This window comes from Moschus berezovskii, chromosome 14 (genome assembly GCF_049115385.1).
Source record: "Moschus berezovskii isolate FMDL1 chromosome 14, NW_MosBer_1.0, whole genome shotgun sequence".
Classification (NCBI taxonomy): domain Eukaryota; kingdom Metazoa; phylum Chordata; class Mammalia; order Artiodactyla; family Moschidae; genus Moschus; species Moschus berezovskii.
This window is the reverse complement of record NC_142473.1, coordinates 81,633,562-81,656,095: the sequence shown is the minus strand read 5'-3', so window position 1 is coordinate 81,656,095 and position 22,534 is coordinate 81,633,562. Positions and strand designations below refer to the sequence as shown.

At 46.7% G+C, this 22,534-nt stretch overlaps 1 protein-coding gene across 24 annotated transcripts in view; it reads left to right on the top strand.

The window, feature by feature from the left end:
- Positions 1 to 22,016, top strand: part of CELF1 (CUGBP Elav-like family member 1) — a 70,380-nt gene extending 48,364 nt beyond the window's left edge. For 10 of the 24 annotated variants that reach the window (XM_088843329.1, XM_088843331.1, XM_088843326.1 and 7 more), the window contains 12 exons: positions 813 to 895; positions 1,433 to 1,481; positions 3,513 to 3,647; positions 6,114 to 6,193; positions 6,744 to 6,905; positions 9,269 to 9,344; positions 10,780 to 10,908; positions 11,281 to 11,394; positions 12,089 to 12,274; positions 15,040 to 15,183; positions 15,624 to 15,790; positions 15,879 to 22,016. In XM_088843329.1, coding sequence (XP_088699455.1) covers positions 813 to 895; positions 1,433 to 1,481; positions 3,513 to 3,647; positions 6,114 to 6,193; positions 6,744 to 6,905; positions 9,269 to 9,344; positions 10,780 to 10,908; positions 11,281 to 11,394; positions 12,089 to 12,274; positions 15,040 to 15,183; positions 15,624 to 15,751 — 1,286 coding nt within the window. In that variant the 3' untranslated portion in view covers positions 15,752 to 15,790; positions 15,879 to 22,016. The remainder of the gene's footprint in view (positions 1 to 812; positions 896 to 1,432; positions 1,482 to 3,512; positions 3,648 to 6,113; positions 6,194 to 6,743; positions 6,906 to 9,268; positions 9,345 to 10,779; positions 10,909 to 11,280; positions 11,395 to 12,088; positions 12,275 to 15,039; positions 15,184 to 15,623; positions 15,791 to 15,878) is intronic. The other 14 variants (XM_088843330.1, XM_088843319.1, XM_088843317.1 and 11 more) reach the window with 8 other exon arrangements.
- Positions 22,017 to 22,534: the final 518 nt, after the last annotated feature.

Genomic DNA, 22,534 nt, shown 5'->3' with positions numbered 1-22,534 from the left:
TGAAACCAGCTTAATAGAGGATCTAGAGCCGCGGAATTATTTTCTTTTTGTGGCATAGTTAACCAAAAGTAAAAGGTATTATAGTTTCTGAAAATGACTGTCAATGTAATATACAGTAATTTAAAATCTTAATTGCAGGGTGATTTTAAAAGAAATCTGTATCATATCTTATGGGACTATGGGCCTAAGATTTACAAAACATGACCTCCAATCCCCAATAAAGATACAGAGCAGAGTCTCAAGGTCTCCTCAGTCAAGTGCTGTTGGACATGTAATATTTGATGAGAACCAAGAGTCCAAGAAACAGATGCTAAGAGATCCTTGCTCTTAAGTCATTTTATAATTTAATAAATGATGATTATGTTTAAGGCACTTAGTAGAAATTGGCTGCAGTGTAAGGCTTGTTCTGAGAAAGCAAGAGCTGTAGACTACACGCTGTAAGAGTGCACGGCTGAGGCTTCCTGCCCAGCCCACTGCCTCGCGCTGCACGGAGGGTGGCTTGAATGGCGTGGTTCTGTGGCCTTTGTAAGGAAGGTCATCTTTCCCAGAGAAGTTGTAGGAGCAGCTAAAGAAGTTTAACAAAACCGGGTGACGATAGCAATAAAGAAAATTGTAGAAAATCTTTTTATTTTTTCCTTCCTTGTTAGATTTTCTCCATCTCCCTCCCTCCTCCCCTCTCCCCACCCACCCACCTATTTGAATAAACCCAGCCCTGGCTTTTGACTTTCAATGTGCCCCTGGAGGAGGGAGTGCTCTCGGAAATTATCTGCTTTCAAAGGACTGGTTTGATTTCATTGTCTTGTTTATTGCAGGGTGCTGTTTTGTTACATTTTACACCCGAAAAGCTGCATTAGAAGCTCAGAATGCTCTTCACAACATGAAGGTCCTCCCAGGGGTAAGAAACCCCTACTAGTAAGTGGAGCCGTGGTGGCTTGACGCATGGAACACACTTACGGGGGAAAGGGGTGACTGCCACAGGATTGATGCAAAAGAGGAATAAAGGCAATGTTTCACAGAAGATAGATTGAAAGTAATTCTCAGCCAAGAGAATTTTGACTTGTTGACTCACATTCTATTGTGAGATTGTGTTGAGGAGAGGTAACGAGGCAGGCGTGAGTCCAGAGACCGTTCTTCCTTTCTTTGGTGCGTCGGGTCTCCGTTGGCTGCGTCAGTTGCGTCATTGCAGCGTACGGACTCTGGTTGTGGTGCATGGGGTTAGTTGCTCCAAGGCATGTGGGATCTTCGTTCCCTGATCCGCATTGAACCCACGTCCCCTGCATTGCAGGGTGGATTCTTAGCCACTGGATCACCAGGGAGGTCCCCAGAGACACCTCTTAAAGCTCAGTTTTGGTACTTCCTTTGGAGTCCTCATTTATGTTTCTGAATGCCTTCAGTGTGTGTAATCATAATATTCACGTGTCTTCTGTTTTAGATGCATCATCCTATACAGATGAAGCCCGCTGACAGCGAGAAGAACAATGGTAAGCAAGCACGTGACTTGCGATTTCTGCGGGTGTATTCGCTGTTCTCATGCATTTGGATTGTACTGTGCACTAATTAATCTTCTGTTGAGGTATAATTGACATATAATACATTAGTTTCAGTTGTACAGCGTGATGATTCAGTATTTGTATGTATTGTGAAATGACACTGCAATAAGTCTAGTTATCTGTCACCATACATAGTTACCAAAATTATTCTTCTTGTGATGAGAACTGTAAAGATCTACTTTCTTGACAACATTGAAACGTGCAGTGCAGTATTAACTATAGTCACCATACATCGTTGTGACTTATTTTAAAACTGGAAGTTTATATACAATAAGTTCATTAATACTTTTTGACCTCCCTTACCCTTTTTGCCTACTTCCTTTCCCTTGCCCCTGACAAGCACCAGTCTGTTCTCCATGAGCTCAGTTGTTTTTTTGTTTGAAATAATTCATATTTAAATGAGAACAATACAGTATTTATCTTTCTGTGACTTAATTCACTTAACATAATGCCTTCAAGGTCCATTCATGTTGTCACATATGTCCAGATTTCATTTTTCATGGCTGAAGAACAGTCATGTGTGTATAAAATACCCCTTTTTCTGTATCCCTTCATCTGTTGATGGATACTTAGGTTACTTCTATACCTTTGCTGATAAACATGAGTGTACATAGATCTTTTCAAGTAAGTGTTTTCATGTTCATCAGATAAATATCCAGGAGTGGAATTGCTAGATAATATGGTACTAATTTTAATTTTTTGAAGAACTTCTGTACTGTTTTCCTGAGTGGCTGTACCATATAGGTCCTACCAGCAGTGCACAAGTGTTCTCTTTTCTCCACATCCTCACCAGCACTTGTTCTTTTTTGTCTTTTTGATAATAACCATTCTGACATATGAGATAATATCTCGTGTGCTTTTGATCCCCCTTCCTGGATGGTTAGTGACATTGAGCATCTTTTGTGTCTCTGTTGACCCTGCATTGGAAGTACAGTCTTAACCACTGGGCCACCAGGGAAGCTGCCCGTTTTTAAATCAAGTTGTTTTTCTCTTACTGTTGAGTTCTTTAAGTTCTTTATACATTTTACATATTAACTCCTTCTCAGATATATGATTTGCAAATACTTTCTCCTGTTCAGTAGATTGCCTCTTCGTTGATGGCTTTTTGTTTGTTTGTTGCTGTACAAAAGCTTTTTCGTTTGATGAAACACCACTTGTTTATTTTCTGCTTTTGTTACTTTGCTTTTGATGTCAAATCCAAAAAAAATCATTGCCAAGACTCATGTAAAGGAGTTTACCAAGCCCAACTCACCTAGGAGTTTCACGGTTTCAGTTAATCTATTACCTACTCAGAATTAATGCATTTTGAGTTCAGTTTTGTGTCTGGTGGAAGATAGAGATTCAGTGCTGTAAGTAATCTGTCATCTGAATTGCTCTTTAAAATAAGCATGGTAAATAGATGAGATAAATAGAGTTGATAGGGAAACATTACAAGAACATCTGAGAGTGAACTGGAATGCCTTTGATCTGCATAGTTTCTTATCAACCAGAGTAAGGAGGGGAGCTGAAGAAAGTTTCTCCCTAAAAAATTAGGAAGAAAAACTTAGTCCTCAAGAAAATAACCAAAGTATGAAAGTGGACAGTTCCATTCACTGAATGTATGTTCTGTTTCCTCCTTCATATCAGTTCAGTGTGAAAACTCATCCTTTGGTACAACAGTATTGCTAGTGAGAGCAAACTTTGCTAAGTACGAGGCACGGTGCTGAGCACAGCAGCCTCTGAAGTAAACTAAGTCTCCTGTGTTAATCACACGAGGAAACAGGCACAGAATGGTTAAGTAACTCTTATAAGATCCTGAAACTGTGTTTCATCTGAGTGCGCCCAGTTATGATTTATAAGAGTAGGTGCTAAATTATGAACAAGATGTATCTTAAAATCAGTGAAATAGGTTAGAAGGCACAGAACTCTGTGCTACACTGCTTCTTGTAATAGTGGTCAAGCATTTGTTTTCTGCTCTCTCAGCAGTGGAAGACAGGAAGCTGTTTATTGGTATGATCTCCAAGAAGTGCACTGAAAATGACATCCGAGTCATGTTCTCTTCGTTTGGACAGATTGAAGAGTGCCGGATCCTGAGGGGGCCTGACGGGTTGAGCCGAGGTGGGTACGCTTTTAACAACTTTTAAAAGTACCTTTCAGTTCAGTTCAGTCACTTAGTCGTGTCCGACTCTTTGCGACCCCATGAACCACAGCACGCCAGGCCTCCCTGTCTATCACCAACTCCCAGAGTTCACTCAAACTCATGTCCATCGAGTCGGTGATGCCATCCAGCCATCTCATTCTCTGCCGTCCCCGTCTCCTTCTACCCCCAATCCCTCCTAGCATCAGACTCTTCCAGTGAGTCAACTCGTCGCATGAGGTGGCCAAAGTATTGGAGTTTCAGCTTTAGCATCAGTCCTTCCAATCAACACCCAGGATTGATCTCTTTTAGAATGGACTGGTTGGATTTCCTTGCAGTCCAAGGGACTCTCAAGAGTCTTCGCCAACACCACAGTTCAAAAGCATCAATTCTTCGGCGATCAGCTTTCTTCACAGTCCAACTCTCACATCCATACATGACCACGGGAAAAACCATAGCCTTGACTAGATGGACCTTTGTTGGCAAAGTAATGGTCTCTGCTTTTTAATATGCTATCTAGGCTGGTCATAACTTTCCTTCCAAGGAGCAAGCGTCTTTTAATTTCATGGCTGCAATCAGCATCCGAAGTGATTTTGGAGCCCAAAAAAATAAAGTCTGACACTGTTTCCACTGTTTGCCCATGTATTTCCCATGAAGTGATGGGACCAGATGCCATGATCTTCGTTTTCTGAACGTTGAGCTTCAATCCAACCTTTTCACTCTCCTCTTTCACTTTCATCAAAAGGCCTTTGAGTTCCTCTTCACTTTTCTGCCATAAGGGTAGTGTCATCTGCATATCTGAGGTTATTGATACTTCTCCCAGCAGTCTTGATTCCAGCTTGTGCTTCTTCCAGTCCAGCGTTCCTCATGATGTACTCTGCATATAAGTTAAATAAGCAGGGTGACAATATACAACCTTGACGTACTCCTTTTCCTATTTGGAACCAGTCTGTTGTTCCATGTCCAGTTCTAACTGTTGCTTCCTGACCTGCATACAGTTTTCTCAAGAGGCAGGTCAGGTGGTCTGGTATTTCCATCTCTTTCAGAATGTTCCACAGTTTATTGTGATCCACACAGTCAAAGGCTTTGGCATAGTCAGTGAAGCAGAAATAGATGTTTTTCTGGAACTCTCTTGCTTTCTCCGTGATCCAGTGGATGTTGGCAATTTAATCTCTGGTGCCTCTGCCTTTTCTAAAACCTGCTTGAACATCTGGAATTTCACGGTTCACATACTGCTGAAGCCTAGCTTAGAGAATTTTGAGCATGATTTTACTAGTGTGTGAGATGAGTGCAATTGTGTGGTAGTTTGAGCATTCTTTGGCATTCCCTTTCTTTGGGATTGGAATGAAGACTGACCTTTTCCAGTCCTGTGGCCATTGCTGAGTTTTCCAAATTTGCTGGCATATTGATTGCAGCACTTTCACAGCATCATCTTTCAGGATTTGAAATAGCTCAATTGGAATTCTATCACCTCCACTAGCTTGCTTTGTAGTGATGTTCTCTAAGGCCCACTTGACTTCACATTCCAAGATGTCTGGTTCCAGGTGAGTGATCACGCCATGGTGATTATCTTGGTCGTGAAGATCTTTTTTGTACAGTTCTTCTGTGTATTCTTGCCACCTCTTCTTAATATCGTCTGCTTTTGTTAGGTCCATACCATTTCTGTCCATTATCGAGCCTATCTTTGCATGAAATGTTCCCTTGATATCTTTAATTTTCTTGAAAAGATCTCTTGTTTTTCCTATTCTGTTGTTTTCCTCTATTTCTTTGCATTGATCGCTGAGGAAGGCTTTCTTATCTCTCCTTGCTATTCTTTGGAACTCTGCATTCAGGTGCTTATATCTTTCCTTTCCTCCTTTGCTTTTCGCTTCTCTTCTTTTCACAGCTATTTGTAAGGCCTCCTCAGACAGCCATTTTGCTTTTTTGCATTTCTTTTCCGTGGGGATGGTCTTGGTCCCTGTCTCCTGTACAGTGTCCTTTAGTACCTTTAAAAGTACTCATCTTATATTTGGAGTCTCTTTTCAATTGAGTCAGTGGAAACCAGTGATCTCCAGCCACCATGAATGATACTGTCAGGATGGAGAGGGTTGAGTATGGTGGGGTGTTTCTAGGTCCCATCATGATTCCTGTCACTGATCCCAGTTCCCCCAAGGAGTCTGCATTCTCCACTTCAGTGTCATGCATTAAAATTCTCTGTTTCTGTCCTTGGAGAGACTCCTCCTTTATCTCCCCAGCACTCTGTCTCCTGTTTATGCTTCCCTGTCTCTCCATGAAGCGTGTGTCGCCCTGTTGTAACGCGTCCTCTCCGCACTAGATCACGGGCCCCTGAAGGCGGGAGCCGTGTCTGTGCTGTTCACGTGGTCTCGGGCACATAGTAGGCGCTTAGTAGGTGTCGGTCAGGTGAACCATTACATGAGCGGGTGGCTTACTGACTCTTCTCTTACCAGGTTGTGCGTTTGTGACTTTTACAACAAGAGCCATGGCACAGACAGCCATCAAGGCGATGCACCAAGCACAGACCATGGAGGTAGGGGGCAGATGAATGAGAGGGAAAGGTCCTTAGCGTGAGAGCTGGGACCGTTGAGCCTCAGCCCGGTAGCATGTATAGCATTTGATTGCCCTAAAAGTTGCTGTGTGCTGAGTCACTTTAGTCATGTCTGACACTTTGCACCCCCATGGACTGTAGCCCACCAGGTTTCTCTGTCCATGGGATTTTCTAGCCAAGAATACTGGAGTGGGTTGCTGTTTCTTCCTCCAGGGGATCTTCCCAACCCAGGGATTGAACCTGGGTCTCTTAGTTCTCCTGCATTGGCAGGTGGGTTCTTTACCACTAATGCCACCTGGGAAGCCCTAAAAGTTAAACAAGCCAAACATCTGAAACACTGGTGCTTTCTTTAAAATTAGCATATTGCAACTAGTTAACCCTTTTAAGTTACCTTTTGCCACTTGTGTCTATCAAAGAGCAGAATCATTTGGCACCAAATAAAATGAGAATGTAGCCTATGCCGCACTGGAAAGGAGGGTTTCCCTTCACCCAGAATGAGGAATTTGACCCTTTGATTTTGGTGTTTTCGTAGGGTTGCTCCTCCCCCATGGTGGTAAAATTTGCTGATACACAGAAGGACAAAGAACAGAAGAGAATGGCCCAGCAGCTCCAGCAGCAGATGCAGCAAATCAGCGCAGCATCTGTGTGGGGAAACCTTGCTGGTCTGAATACTCTTGGACCCCAGTATTTAGCAGTGAGTCTTTGTGGTTTGCTTTCTGCAGGCTGTGCAAGCTCCCAGCTGTTTCTTCTTCTGCTGTCCCTAGCTAACATATATAATGGCACTCACTACTTTTGGCATATCCAAGTTTTACATAAAAATTCAGGCAACACGATATTCTTCATCACGTTAAGTCTCGCGTGTGCACTGGCTCGCTCGCTCTCGTCACATGTCATTGGTTATATCTTGAGCTTCTGGTCCAATTAGAGTGAAATCCTAATTTCCTAATACAAAGATTTAGAAACATGTGTCCCTGTCCCCAAGAAAAAGAATTCCTGGGGAAGTCTTAGCTACCAGGTACCTCTCTCCATCTTTCTCTAGTAGATGTAGAGGCCATCAATAAAATCCATCCTGAGCCTTCCATGAAGAGTATGACAGTAGATTTTCCCACTGACGGAGAGGTCAAGAGATTAACATGGTCATTATTAAATGAGTATTACAGGTGTCTATTTGAGTTCACTAAATAGTAAATAGATTTCCTTTAATTTGAATTCTCTCTTGTTGAGTTTGAGTCATGTAATCCAAAAGCAGGCTCTAATTTGTTAGATTTATTAGGTCTGCAGTGTATATTACAGGGGATTATCACTGCTTTAACCCTGAAAAGAATCACAGATGGCACAAGACACTTAAAACTGTCTCATCTTTGAATCAGAAAGAACAAGTCATCTGTGAAGCTACCAAAGAAGGAAAACAAATGGTGAAACCACTAGATTAGTGTGGATAGTCTAAAAATATACACACAGAAGTATAGTCATTCATTCCTCATCCTTTAAAATATTATTTTATATGGAAACAGAAGAAAGGCAGTGATTTCTATCCCTCAGTACTAGGTTTTGGCTAATTTGATGCCCTCTGGTTTCTAAAATAAGTTTATCCTTGCTGGCATTTCTCTGAAATCAGAAAGCCTAGATGGTTGTTATATTTCGGCGGATTAAATTGTTCCTTGGTGCTAGAACATTGCTTATAAGCTGAGAAAATTCAGAGATTTTAGTCTTCTGCCAGAATGACAATGCTTTGAAAAGGATCTCCATGATGTGTGCCTGCTTTTCTCAGGGCGTTTGGCGCTTCTTTTAGGGGAGACTCGCCTCTTTGTTGTCACTGCCACCCCTAGCAGGCACATGATGGTGTATGTTGAGAGCTGTGGCCTCTCTGTTTCAGTTAAACGTGCTCCCCGTGCTCAGAGCCGGTCGCATTTAGGGAGGAAGTACAGTCGGGACAGTGCACTGGTTGGGACCGTGCTCCGTGGCTGTGGCAGGCAAGACACACAGACAGACACGGAGAGGTGACGGCCTGTGTAAGCGAGAGCATGTTGCCATTAGTTAGGATGGACTAGAATGTGTGAACTTGAAATTAGAGCAGTAGTTCTTAAATCTTCGAGGTTGTAGAACCCTCAGTTGAGAAGCTGATAAAATTCTATGTGTGTACATTTTTTCATTCTACTTCTGGAAGTTTGTGAACTTTCCTGAAATGCCTGTAGACTGGAGAGATTGATGATAACAGAGGAGCCAGGTCAAATGTTTCTTGGAATTGATAACAGATTGAACAAAGGATCCAGAAACACGAATACCAGCCATTCAATGATTGGGTTTGAATGGAACAAAAGGTTTCAGCAGGTTGCTTAGATCAAGGTTGCAGTTTGCTAGGTACAGGGTAAGGCCGTGGAGATTCATAGCTCATGGACAGGTGCTCTCGTTTTATTTGTTATGGAACACTCATTGAAAGAGAATGTTCCCTGGATGAATGCAGACTGAGCCATCAGTGAGATGAATGGGGCTGGATGAATGCGTAGTATTCTAATCACGACAAGGTTGATCTAGTCACAGGTTCATCATGGCTGGTAGAGGATACTCTGAGAAATGAAATCGTCCCGTTTGGTATTTTACGTAGTCGGCTAAAGTAGAAATTAGGTCTCCAGATGGGAACAGCCTACAAAATAAGGTGTGTGGACCTAACCAAGGAGAATTTGGGTGAGAAATTAGACATGGCAATCACTCGTCTGCAGACACTCCTGGGGGTGGACTGCGTGGCTGCTTGAGTTGAGCTTAGTTTTCTCCTCTCCCTCCGTCCTCTGCTGCTGCACTGTGTTGCCTGGGACTCGACCCTGGCTTAGTACTCAACTAACTAACATAGCTGTCTTCTGGGCCAGGGCTTTAGCTGTGTTGTGCTGTCCTGTGCTATCATAAGCCTCGTGTTTTTGTTGTGTTGGCTTGGGTTCTTGTCTTCGACTTTGTTCTCTCTGGGGGCCTCTGCACTCTCGCTTTGCTGTGCTGTAGAGTTATCCCAGATGCAGAACCAGCCCTCACTCTCACTCTTGTTCTGTTTTTTGGTGTAATGTCTAGCTTTATTTGCAGCTCCTTCAGCAGACTGCCTCCTCTGGGAACCTCAACACCCTGAGCAGCCTCCACCCGATGGGAGGTAAGTGTTTCACTGCTACGGAGGAGCAGCAGCAGCCAAGCCAACAGACGCATCTAACAACAGTCTTGAGAGTTTTCTACTGTTCGTGCAGAAAAAAAAAAATTTTTTTCCCACTCATTACATAAACATGACATAAGATGAACATTCTGGGATTCAACTACCTTTTCTCTCGAAGGAGGCTCTTTTAGTTACTGATGTCATATTACTCTGCAGTTGTCTGCTGCTCCCCACCCCTTAAAGTCTCTAGTAAGAAGAGCTGTTAGTACCTGCAGACTGTCTGCAACCACTTTGATAAGGAAAAAATTGCAGGAATTATTTCCACAATAAAGTGATTTTTCCAGTGATTCTCAGAAGAAAAGTCTAAGATGGCTTCTGTATGTGTGGCTTTCCCTGCAGCTGCTAAAACCTCGGAAGTTAGTGTCTGATACATGTTATTCCTTAGGTAATTACTGGTTTTGGTGTTAACACACACCAGAAACTTAATTGACAGATGCCCGAGTTGTTAACAAAGGCGGCTCCACAGCCAAACCTGAGGCAGGGACAGGGCCATTCCAGAGCCGCCCAGCCCTGCCCTTCCGGCAGTGGGGTACAGCTAGGCAGGTACATCTAAGGAAGGGCTAGTCCTGGCGAGGTGCAGTGTGCCACTGGGGAAGTTTGATGGTTTCATTTTCTGTCCCAGGGACTCAGGGGTTGCTGTGTTTTCAGAAAGTTGCCAGATTGTAAATCTGTGCTGTAGCCTTTTTATTCTTATTAATTCTCCACCCCTACCCATCTGCCTTTCCATTATCTAGTAAATCGTTTGCCACACGTTGTTGGTGCAGTTGAGATTTTTTGTTCTCTTTTTACCAGTGTTGCTGGGTTCCACTTGGAGGTCTTCTCCTCAGTGTTTGTTTTCTCTGTTTTTCTGGTGATTAACCCGCTGTTCAAGTGGCGGTGTTTTCTTTGTTCTCTGTACTGTTGGAGTTTCCACGTGTCATTCCTCCATGGTCTTCTGGATCTCTGCTACATTTTCTGCTTGGTTCACCTCCATTGCAGAGAACAGATCCCCTGTAAAGTACGAGTGAAGACTCAGATTCAGATTCATTCCCTGCCTCAGGCTTTGGCATTGTTCTCTTCAATCTGCCTGGCTCCATGGTAGGCCACAGAATCCACCCCTTTTTTTGTGATTTCCTAATTGCCCATCCATTTATTAATGCTCACTCACTTGGGATGGCCTGCTATTGTATTAGACATATCTTATCTGAGGAAGTGTCAAGTTTCTTAATGAGCTGAGTGGTATCTGAGTCTTTTTAGAGCTCTGTAGTATTGCCTGTAAGGCTTGTACCTAGAACAGTTCTTCTTTGGGATGAGCCTTCTGCCAGTCTGCACGGTCATTGCCAGAGTAGATATAGGGCACTCTTACCTGCTGGCTGATCGCTTGCTTTGGATGTTGCAGGGTTAAATGCAATGCAGTTGCAGAACCTGGCTGCACTAGCTGCCGCGGCTAGCGCAGCTCAGAACACACCGAGTGGCGCCAGTGCTCTCACCACGTCCAGCAGCCCCCTCAGCGTGCTCACCAGTTCAGGTAAGCGTGTGATAGGGGCTGGGGCCCTTGTGGGCCTTGGGCAGAAGACCACGTGAGGATTGTGTCGTTGGAGAGTAGTTGACACCCATGTCCATGGGGTCCGATCATGAACAGTGCCGTTTCAGACGTCCTCTTCTGAGTTAAGAGCGCTCTCACGGTCTCCAGTCTGGAGCAGTCATTGCTTCCGTGTACTGCAGGAACACGTTGTTACCAAAAGCATTCACCGGGGCAAGCGGAGCGGGGTGGGTAGCTGGTACCCGAAAGCCTCCATATAAAGAGAATGAAGAGTTGAGTGACACAGCCTGTGCTTTGGCTCCTGTTGACACAGGAAGGCAAGTGTTGGTTTGAGTTTAACTGGTGGGTGTCTGACAGCAGGGTCCTCACCAAGCTCCAGCAGCAGCAGCTCCGTCAACCCCATCGCTTCCCTTGGAGCCCTGCAGACATTAGCTGGAGCAACAGCAGGCCTCAACGTCAGCTCTTTGGCAGGTGAGGCCAGTCCCTGGAAGTCATCCAGTAACTCTGTGCAGGTAGCACATTTTAAGCTACTCTGGTGGGGACACTTAGAGTGAATGATTGGGGTGGCCCAGTGAAGTTAGAAACGATCATGGGGTTTTGAGTCAGACCTGACCTTGTCTGTTAACTCTCTGTACCTTAAGACCACCTTTCTAAGGGCATTTTCTCGTCTGTGAAGTGGGACTACAGTGCTCTGAGGATTGTCAGGTTAAATGAGAATACAGGTGAAGTGCCAAGCACATCACTTAGTCCAGCGTCCGACACATAGTGCCCGCTCAGTAAACAGCAGCAGCTACCGTGATGGCAGGGTTTGCCCACGTCTGTCATGCGGGGTCTGCACTCGTTTCCGCCCCCTGTCCTGGGACTGATTTTACCACATTCCGGTTCTTAGGAGAAAGTGGCAGCGAAACCAGAGAAGCAGTGAGGCAAGTCACGTGTCAGCAGTGTCACTTCTTGCGCAGGTTGGAGGATGCGCTGCCTCTGGGTGTGGCCGTTTTAAATGTCCCCGTTAGCCACGGGCCCTGGTGACTGTCCTAAACGCTGACCCGTCAGGTGGGCTGTTCCTTCTCAGGGAGAAGCTGAGGAGGAGATGACAGGGTGTCCTTTGGAATTGGTCTTTCACATCAGTTGAGTCTTTCCGATTTGTTGATCCCCCACCCCCACCCAGGGATGGCTGCTTTGAACGGTGGGCTGGGTAGCAGCGGCCTTTCCAACGGCACTGGGAGCACCATGGAGGCCCTCACGCAGGCCTACTCGGGGATCCAGCAGTATGCTGCCGCGGCGCTCCCCACCCTGTACAACCAGAACCTGTTGACACAGCAGAGTATTGGTGCTGCTGGGAGCCAGAAGGAAGGTGAGTACAGGGAGACTGGAGTCAGGGCAGGGTGGGCACACCCTCTGCACCAGCGCTGACAGGCAGGCAAAGCCCAGGAGAGCCGTTTAGGTGGTGGGGCCAGCACTGCTCTTTGGCACGGGTAGACTGAGAAACTGTAGTCTGCACTTGGAACGTGTTCTGGTTGCAGCTCATATCGGAACCTTTGTATGCCTTCCTCGAATGGGGCTGCAGTCTTCAGATGAAGAAACATGCTGGCCTTATTGTGTCTGATACCATTTGGCAGTCTGTTTTTGAGAGGAAGTCTTCTCTCTTATAAATCTGCTGGAGAATGTCTTCTGTCTAGGTGTCCCCTTTTGCTCTGTCATTTGGCATTTTCCTCAATTTCTCATCTGTGCTTTTCCTTATTGAGGACAAACCGAAGGACGATGAGACAGTTACAGCCCACGGGTTGATGGAGTGGGGAGTATGTACTTTGACACAAATGATATTAAATTCAGGAGAGGCTTTCTAAGCAGAAAGAGGCCTGAAAGTGGTTTGTGTGAGTAGAAAATCCTGCAGACATCTCTGTGCTCTTATTTGACGGGTTTTCATAGCCAGGAGCTGGCAAGATCTACGCGTTTATGTAGGAAAAGACAAGCATCCTCTCTTGCTTTAGCCCCAAGGAGTCCCGGTGCAGCGCACCCTCCCCTGCTCTGAGTTGGACACTTGCTGCCTGCCCTGGGCTGTGTTGAGAGGGAGCTCTTGGAACTCTGGAGACAGTGAGCCAGAAGCAGGAGGTATTCCGGTGGTGCTCTGAAGAAGTAATGCACAGGAAAGCGGAATAGAGAGTGCCAGAAAGATAGCATTTTACATAGAGGTTTCTCCAAATTGACGTTTTAAGTGCAGACCTTAGGGATGGAAGGCGCGTGCCATGTGTGTATCTTGAGGAAGAAAAGGAATGGGGCAGAGGGGCACCAAGCACAGAAACCTCGAGGCAGCGTGTGCCATAGTATCTGACGACAGCAGGGAGGCCGGGGCAGCTGGAGGCTGGCTGCAGTTGTAATAAAACTCTTCTTTGAATATGTGGTGCATATATACAGTGGGCTGTTACTCAAGCATTAAAGAGAGAGAAGTAATGCCATTTGCAGCAACATGGATGGACCCTAGAGATGACCATACCAAGTGAAGTAAGGCAAGGAAAGATAAATATGATATTGCTTATATGTGGAGTCTTTAAAAAATGCTGCAAATGAACTTATTTACAAAACAGGAGGAGTCACTTATGTTTACAAGAGGGAAATGGGGTGAGGAGGGGTAAATAGGGAGATTGGGATTGACATTTACACACTGAGCCACATGAAACAGACTGTAAGGACCACTGTAGCACGGGGAACCCTGCCCAGTACTCTGACGGCCTGTATGGGGAAGAATCTAGAAGAGTGGGGGTGTGTGTGTAACTGATTTAGTCAGCTGCACAGCAGGAACTAACACCACACTGTAGGTCAGTACATTCCAATGAAATACTTTTTAAAGCTTTTCTTAGGTTGGGAAGTCCTTGAGTTGAAGAGGAAAACATATTCTGTTTTTGAGCTTTAGTTATTGATCACATATAGTGAAAGTCGCTCAGTCATGTCCAACTCTTTGCGATCCCATGGACGATACAGTCCATGGAATTCTCCAGGCCAGAATACTGGAGTGGGTAGTCTTTCCCTTCTCCAGGGGATCTTCCCAATCCAAGGGTCGAACCCAGGTCTCCCACATTGCAGGCAGATTTTTTACCAGCTGAGTCACAAGGGAAGCCCTAGAATACTGGAGTTGGTATCCTATCCCTTCTTCAGCAGATCTTCCAACCCAGGAATCAAATCAGGGTCTCCTACATTGTAGGCGGATTCTTTACCAACTGAGCTATCAGGGAAGCCCGATTATTTATCATAGGCATGTATTTTAAAAATACATTTTTATTGTGTCATGATTTACTTATGGTAAAATTCAGCCTTCGGTGAATATAGCTCTGTGAGCTCTGATGAGCACGTGTCGTCACGTTACTGCCACCATGCTGCTGCTAAGTCACTTCAGTCGTGTCCGACTCTGTGTGACCCCATAGACGGAAGCCCACCAGGCTCCCCTGTCCCTGGGATTCTCCAGGCAAGAACACTGGAGTGGGTTGCCATTTCCTTCTCCAGTGTGTGAAAGTGGAAAGTGAAAAGTGAAAGTGAAGTCGCTCAGTCGTGTCCGACCCTTAGCGACCCTACAGACTGCAGCCTACCAGGCTCCTCTATCCATGGGATTTTCTAGGCAAGAGTACTGGAGTGGCTTGCCATTGCCTTCTCCGTACTGCCACCATAGATGTAGAATATTTCCATGACCCCTAGAGATTCTCTCACGCCTCTCTGTAGACAGTCCCTGCCCCGCCTCCCTCTGGCAGCCTCTTTGCTGGCCCTCTGGTTTCTCGGCACTCTTTTGAAACCTATTTTACTTATAATCTCTTTCTACTGTTTTTTTGCTGCAAATGCAAATCTGCCTGCTACTGTCCCAGCATGCCATCCTCCCACAGGGTCACATTCTGCCTTGTGTCGGTGAGACAGAGCGTGAGAATGGTGACCAGGAAGGGGGGCAGGACCTGTTTCAGTGATCGCCCTGAAGCTCCCTGCTTTGTGTTTGGAGCATCTTTTTACTTCTCAAGTCAAATTTCTGTGTTTTGGGGATGCTGAGAGTTTTAACACAGGTGGAAATGGGACTCAGTTGGTGCAGGGGGAAGAGTGTACTTGACCCCGATACCTTTTCAATCAGTGGGAATTTTGCAGGTCCAGAAGGAGCCAATCTGTTCATCTACCACCTGCCCCAGGAGTTCGGAGACCAGGACCTGCTGCAGATGTTTATGCCCTTTGGGAATGTCGTGTCTGCCAAGGTTTTTATAGACAAGCAGACAAACCTGAGCAAGTGTTTCGGTATGTTGGTGTTTCTTCTGGTGTTGGCAGGGTTAAGTGTTTTTACCAGTGAGCAAGAAAGAGAAGGGGCTCATAGCAGGAAGAGCTGAGTTTGACTTTGCTTAGCTTTAGATTAACTTTGCTTTCAGTAGATGACATTACCTCTTTTTGAGCCTCAGTTTATTTTTTCATTTCTCTAGTGGGGATGCTGATTTGTACCCACACTGTGGCTCCAGAGGTAAAAATAATGTATGGAAAAATACTTTAGGGTACTGTGTAGATGTCAGCTGATACTGTTAGGAACCTGATTTGTTTCACGTGATGTAATTGCAAGAAGCCTTCTTCCAGCTGAGAAAAGTTGAGATTTGAGACGCAGCTCATGTAAGGGTCCTGTTGCCTGAGAGGACTGAGGCTGTCCTTGTCTCTTCATGCCCTCACTGGGCTTCTGCTCGGACACACAGGTTTTGTAAGTTACGACAATCCTGTCTCGGCCCAAGCTGCCATCCAGTCCATGAACGGCTTTCAGATCGGCATGAAGCGGCTTAAAGTGCAGCTCAAACGTTCGAAGAATGACAGCAAGCCCTACTGAGCGTGCTCCCCTCTGAGACTGGAGTGAGAGGGTCTTCTGGTAAGTGGGGGAGGAGCACCCTTAATGATTCGAAGCCCTGAGGCTGTGTGTTGACAGCCCTGGACCCTGATCCCTGCCACTCTCGCAGGCACAGCTTGCCCTGAAGACTCAGCTACTGCCTTCTGTGGGAATTTCGCTTCGTACAGAGGACAAGTTTGTGCTTTGGTTTCCAGTGTTTTACTTTGGAGTTTAGGTGCCATATCCTGAGTTTTTTTTTTTTTCCTTTATTTAAAAAGTTTGCTGTGTTTGTAACCAGTGTGTGTTGAGAAGGACCAACATCAAACTGCCCTGGGGGAGGAGGGGAAATGGAGAAACATTAAGAAAGAGGATCAGAATTTGCCCCAAACTATCCCAAGAAAGAGAAGTTAGACGAAAGTGGACCCCCAGAATCTTCCTGAGCACGAGAGTCGGTGACCTGAGAACTGATACCCAAGAGCTTTTTGGGGACAGAGCAGGTGGGGTTGGCTTTGGAGAGGGAGAGTGACTTGAAACCCGGCAGCCCTGGGAGCTGGAGGCTGAAACTCCTCCGTAGCCGCCTTCGCTGGAAAGTCTGCGTTCTTGCCAGCTATTTTTTAGATTCTCATCTAGGATTTCTGCCCCTCTTACCTAAGAAGCGGGTAACAAGTCTCTGGAAATAAAGCACCTATTAAATTAGCCTGACACGCAAAAAGCAGGGATTTGTCATCCATTACCCAGCCAGCCATTGGTGTTGGATTGGCCCTTCCTTCCTGGCTGGTGGCTCTTAGGAAGAAGAAGCTGGTCAAAGAGGTCGTGTTTAGTTTATTTCAACACCAGACCGTTAGACCATGGCCCATATCTACTAGGTCCCTTTAAAGAAGGCCTCTCGGGAAGACACTGTCGGGTTTCCTTTTTTGTAATTGACCACAGCAAGGAATGTCACTTGCATCCCCAGCCACAGTTTTCTTGTGAGGGTAGATCCAAGAAGGGCTTATGGTATCTGGCAGAAGGGAGCACCTCTCCTGAGCAGAGCGATCAAAAGCCATTGCGTTGGGGAGGAGGAGCCTGTTTCTCAGTGTACCTGGATCCTCGGGTCCCTTTGAGCTGGTGCTGCATTTCCCGGTGGCCAGCACTAAGTACTTAAAAGGATTAAGCAATCCACGGTTGCCTCCTTGATTGAGGTGGCCCAGGCGTGGCGTCTGGATGGAGGCAGGCCCCTCTTCTGACCCCTCCAGCCCCGTGCTCTGCTCTTGTGACAGAGGAGACAGCAGGACGTTTACAGCCTCCGTGTGGGTTTAGTGCTCATTTACCTCAGTATTACCACGTTCGTTTCTGTCCTTGTGCTTAAACAGTCTGCTGCCTGCTGCCTCCCACAGGTCTCACTCTTGCCTGTGACCCACACAGCCTCCGGGCTCTGCCTCTGCTCCAAGAACCACTGGTAGTGGGTAGGCCCGGGAAGGACCTGCTGTCAGGAATGTGGCCCTGGGCAGAAGTGGCCCTGTTAGGATATGACCCGTAGCCAAGGCCAGGGACCGAGTCCCTGGGGTCCTCAGCCTCACAGACATCAGCCCTGCCCCCTAGCGGCAGAGGCGAGATCACAGGGGTTGCTTTGCTATCAGTCAGACGGGGGCCCTCTCCTTGTCATGCTGTCCTCGGCCTCAGACGAGCACTGACCGGGTAGTTGGTGATGGTGGATTATCCCATTGAACCTGGGACAGCTTTTCCCTTCTCATAGTGATAACTTGGGTCTGTTGTCCTCTAAGAAACGTGAAACATACTTCTTAAGCTGAACCACGTAAACTTGAATTCCGCGCACTGGGAGAAATGTGTCCTGTGTTTCAAGGATAAAACTGTTCCAAAGGCTTCCAGGGTCATGATGGGATTTTTTAAATAAATGCAAAAAATAAAAATAAAAAAGAAAAAAGAAAACAAAAAAAGAAAAAAATGCTAGGTTGGGGAGGCGCTGTTCTGAATCCCAACCGGCTGGAACCAAGAATGTCGTTTCTATTTTTATAGAAGTTTTATACAGCTCCGGGGTGGAGAATATTTATTACCTAAATTATATCTCTGGAAAAGGCCAGGATTTTGTAGAATCCAGAATGTGATTGTTGTACACACAGGGTGCTGTGTATGATTGAAACTACTGACTTTCTGTGGCCGTCTGCAGCCCAGCTCATCTGCCCGAGGGGGAGGCGTTAACGCTGTGAATTGGCGGAGGAGAGAGCTGTGCTCCCCAGGTTGCTGCCGGTCTCACCTTCTGTTCTGTCTTCCTCCTTGGCCCGCGTGGGGTTTTCCAAAGCCCGGAACTCCACTCTGCGCCCACCTTTGTCCCTTTCCCTTCCTCCTCCCCCATTTCACTGTTATTTGCATAACTATTTGTCCTGGGCTCCGGTACCCCTTCGCTATTGGCATGAAAGTTAAAGGTGTAATCAGCCTGCCTCTGATACCAGACCCTGAGGTTTCCAAAAGGGGCGTGTACCTTGTCGCAGCCAGGGAGCCCAGGCACTTCTCTCTGTTGGTCTTGTCCCCGGCCCTGCGAATTCCCACAGACCCGCGAATTCCCACAGCAGCGCTGCCCTTGAGCACAGTTCTCTCCCTAGGCCAAAGATGGTGTTGTGAAGAAGTTGCTCCCCCTACAAGTCTCACGGTGTAAAAGGGTTCAGCTCGGAGAGGGGAGACTCGCAGTCAAGTCTTAAGCAATCCTTTTCTGTTGTGTGGGGGTTTCACTTACATAAGTGTGTTTTCTGCCTTAGTTTTGTTTCTTCCTTGGGTTTCATCATGAAATTGATTTGCCTTGAATGCAGCCAGACACTTGTCTCCTGGGTCCCACAGGAGTGGCCAGGGCCCGTGTGGAAGCTAAGAGCTTGGATTTCTGGTAACAGAGGGCCATCCCCATAGGAAGGGGGAGAAATTCTGGCCCTCTCCCCCAGAGAATCCCACCCACCCCCACCCAACCCGAGCCAGCAGCTCCAGCTGTCTCCTTGAGTCTCAACCAGGAGTGGAGTGGGACTCGGGAGGCTGAGGCTCTGCTCCGCCGGAGAGCTGCTTTTCGGATGCGTTTGAGCACTTCTGGGGAAATCCAAGCCTTAGCTCCCTCTGTCTCTGGCAGGTGGATGTTTTCTTGGTGTCCTCCATGTCCTTTTTGACTCTCCCCTGTGTCCATTGTTAGCATGTGCAAAAGTTCCGTCATTGCCCAGCCCTCCCCTGCCCGCCTCCTCATTTCAGGGCTGTACACAGTGAGTGTTCCTGTTCTCTCTCTCTTTGTTTGGATGTATTGCTCTGTGTAACTCAGTGGGTCTCCCTCTTTCTGGTTTGTTTTTTTTTCTAGATTCCTGCCGTTTGTTCATCGTTGTGCCTAAAGCATGTCGATGTGGCGTCAAGTACATCGTCCAAATCCCTGTCTCTTCAGCTTCTCTGATGCTTGAACTCTCACCTTTGACCTTGTGTTGACCTTTGATGCTGATGTGTATTTTTATTATGTTTGTTTCTTTCTTTGTTTTTTCTTTTTTCTTTCCTTTTATTTTTTTTGTGCTGCCAAATTGGTTTTGCTAGAACGACTGCTGAAGGGGGAATATTTAAACTTGCATTTGAATATAAAAAAATCTATTTTTCTAGAACTTCATAAGATAACCACTTGATTTTGTGATTCCAATTCTTTGTAATTGTCTTCAGAGCAGCCCTACTAGCACATACCGCGTGGTGTTTGTATTTCTGTGAACACACAGCCAGTCCGCTTCTAGGCTTTGTTTCTCGGTGTGTTTAGTTTTAAAGACAACTTTGGAGTAAACAATGAAATAAAAGATGTCACTAAAACCTTTGAGGCTCCTGAGCACATTTTGCTGATACAGTTTGTAGGGCTTGAGGAGACCGCATGTGTTCCTATTTTTGTTTTTTCTGAGTTCTCAACTGCAGAAAACCCCTGAACCCTTTTTCCTTTTTGACCACCAGCTGAAGCTTGGGCCCCAGGCCAGCCCCCGCCCGCCTGTGGCTCTGCCCTGGAGTGCCCTTGCGGGGAGTCTGCGGGTCCCCCTGCCCCCAGCCCCGCTGTGCCCGCCCCCACGCCTGTTCCTGCAGTCTCCACAGCAAAATGTGATGCTTCGATTTTTTTTTTCTGTTTTTGTATTGTTTTTGTGTTTTTGTTTTGAATTTTTTCCTTTCCTACTCAGATTATGCCCAGAAAAAACAAGTTGTGCATGTTTCCTGCTGTTTCTTCACACCTTCGTATATATCACCTTCACCTCTCTGTTTTCTATAGTTTGTGCAAAAACTGACCGATTTAAAAGGGTTTCAAAGAAGCTGTTTTAAATTGTTGTGGGGTTGATTTTTTTTTTCCAAGATTGTATTGTTTTCTTTTGAAGTGGCAACTGTCTCCTCTATCGCCCTTAGAGCGTTTGCCTGTGCACTGAGACTGTCTCCTCACACGGCCTCCAGGCCTTGGGGGGCCGGCTGCTCTGCTCAGAGACAGGCGGGAAGGGTGTCCAGAGAGGCGCAGGAGCAGAGAGGGCACTCGGAGGGTGGCTGTGGGCAGGCAGGAGGCTAAGCGTGCTGGGGGTCCCGAGGGCGGAGAGTGCCCTTAGCCACTCAGAGGAGGGCCGTGCGTGCACTGGACGGCAGCGCCCCTGCCAGCGCTGTTGTGGCGACAAGCACAGTCCTTCAGTCTTCACACTGTACCGCCCCGGGCCCCGCCGCCCCACTCTGGCTCTTCACTGCAGCTCTGCTCTTGCTTAGCTGGTGGGGTGGGGGTCGGGGCGGTTTGTTTGTGTTTATTTTTTTAAATTGGGTGAAGAGCCAAATAGCTACTGTCCCTGGGAAGCCCCGGTCCTTGGCTCCCTGAGGGGAACCTGCCCTCCTCTCCTGGGGCACCATCCAGCCTCAGGGTCTGTAGGGACTTGAGTGAGAGAATGCTCATGGCTAAGGGCAAGGCCAGAGGAGACGCGAGGTCGCGGGGTGGGTCTGTGGAGGTCAGAGGTTGCAGGGGGCAGCGTTTGGGAATAGCTTCCACCCAGGCCTGAGTGGCTGGTGGGTGAGCAAGCTGGGAAGTAGGGCTGTCCAGGGAGGGGTGGAGAGGGAGAGCCAGGGACGGGGGGCGGGGGGACGGGGGGGGAAGGTAGAAGCACTGTCCGCATCATCCACGCTGCGGGTGATGAGGAAGGGTCTCGGCAGCTCTCTGCCCCGGGACCAGGCAGGCAGCCTAGTGTTAGCTTGGGGCCCCCCTTACCCGAAGAAGAGGGTAGCCAGGTGGAGGCCCAGTGGCTGGTAGGTTGCTTGATTTCTTCAGAGGGGTGAGTGGATGGACGGAGGCCAGGAACCCCAGCCTGAGCGAGACGGCCGCGCACCCCACAGTCTGACTGCACAGAGCGGCCTCTGTGGGCAGAAGGCGCCGAGGCTCCCCTTCCTGTGTATTCAGAACCCATGTTTGCCAATATATTTTGCTTTCAATTCCAAGAGGAGCTCTGGGAAAACCTGTGGATAAAACCAAATGCCAAACGTTAGACGTTGTTTCCTTTTCCTTTTTCTCTCTCTGATTGTTTTAATTGTTCTGTGGTGGTTTTAATGGATTTGAGACCCTGGAGCGGCAGCTGCCTTTCTGATTTCCAGCTGCTTTTTGTGAATAATTTAAAAAGAAAAAAAAAAAAAGAAACTTTACATTTTGGAGACAAACCTGTGTGAGTTTTTTATTGGTACAAACGTTGTATTTAACACTAGGGGTTTTGTACAGTTTTTTGCCTTTTCTACTAGAAAACAATGTAAAGTGATTTCACAATGTGAAGAGAAAAAATTGCCACTCTGACCAAACGCACAGTCTGTTCTGCAGCAGCAACGGGATTCAATCAACTCAAAGTCGTGATTCAGCCGTGGAAACGCTTTTTCTTTACCTTATTTGAGCTTTTCCTTTCTTTCCTGTCTTGATTTGCAAAAGAAAATGTCTTTTTTGTGTGAACTTGTGTTGTACTATGTAGAAAATTATGGATTTTACTTTAATGGTTTAAAAAAACAAAAGGCAAGAAGAGCCCCTGTTGCTTTTCTGACCTGATCACAGAGTTTGTGTAGTGGATTAAAAAAGAAAAAAAAAAAATTGTTACAAGTTTGGAGCAAGGGAGTATGTGTTTTAAGAGGAAATCTTCCTTTTTTGTGTGTTTTTCCTTTTGTCCCAATGGGGAACCGAAATCTGTTTTAATTGCACAGACACACGGACAAAAAGTCATTTTGTATCTGCCAAGTGTGGTACCTTCCTTTGTTTATTTGCTATTAAACTGTTTGAGAAGAACTGAGGTTGTCTTCTGTGTTATTGATTGTCGGGGTGGGCGTGGCCTTTGGGGTAGAGGGATTGGCCTTCCTGAGGAAGGGGTGGGCACTCTAGTATAGTTCCACTTTGATGTACCTGTTAGTACCCAGTGGGACCACCACAGACTCCTGAAAGAACATAATTTCTTCCAGAAAAGTGCCTTCTGTATCGATCTGCGTTCTTCTCAGCGTGCCCACGGACAGGAGGCACACACACAACTTTTTGACATTCTTCATCTCTGTGCTGCTTCCATTGCCACTAGCGGCCGCCACCCTGCAGGACTGGCCCAGACCTGCGAATGCAGTCCCTGCCCCCCGCAGGGAGGCGGCCAGTGAGCACCAAGGTGCCGCACGTCGGGGCTTCCTCCCTCCAGACCAAGGTGCGTGGGCTCCTTGTCCCTCTTTCTGACCTTCGGACAAGGTCACATTTCTGGGATTTCTTGGGTTCACTACTCAGTAATTCTAGATCACTTTCTGAGTGAGGCCCATACCGAGGCTTCC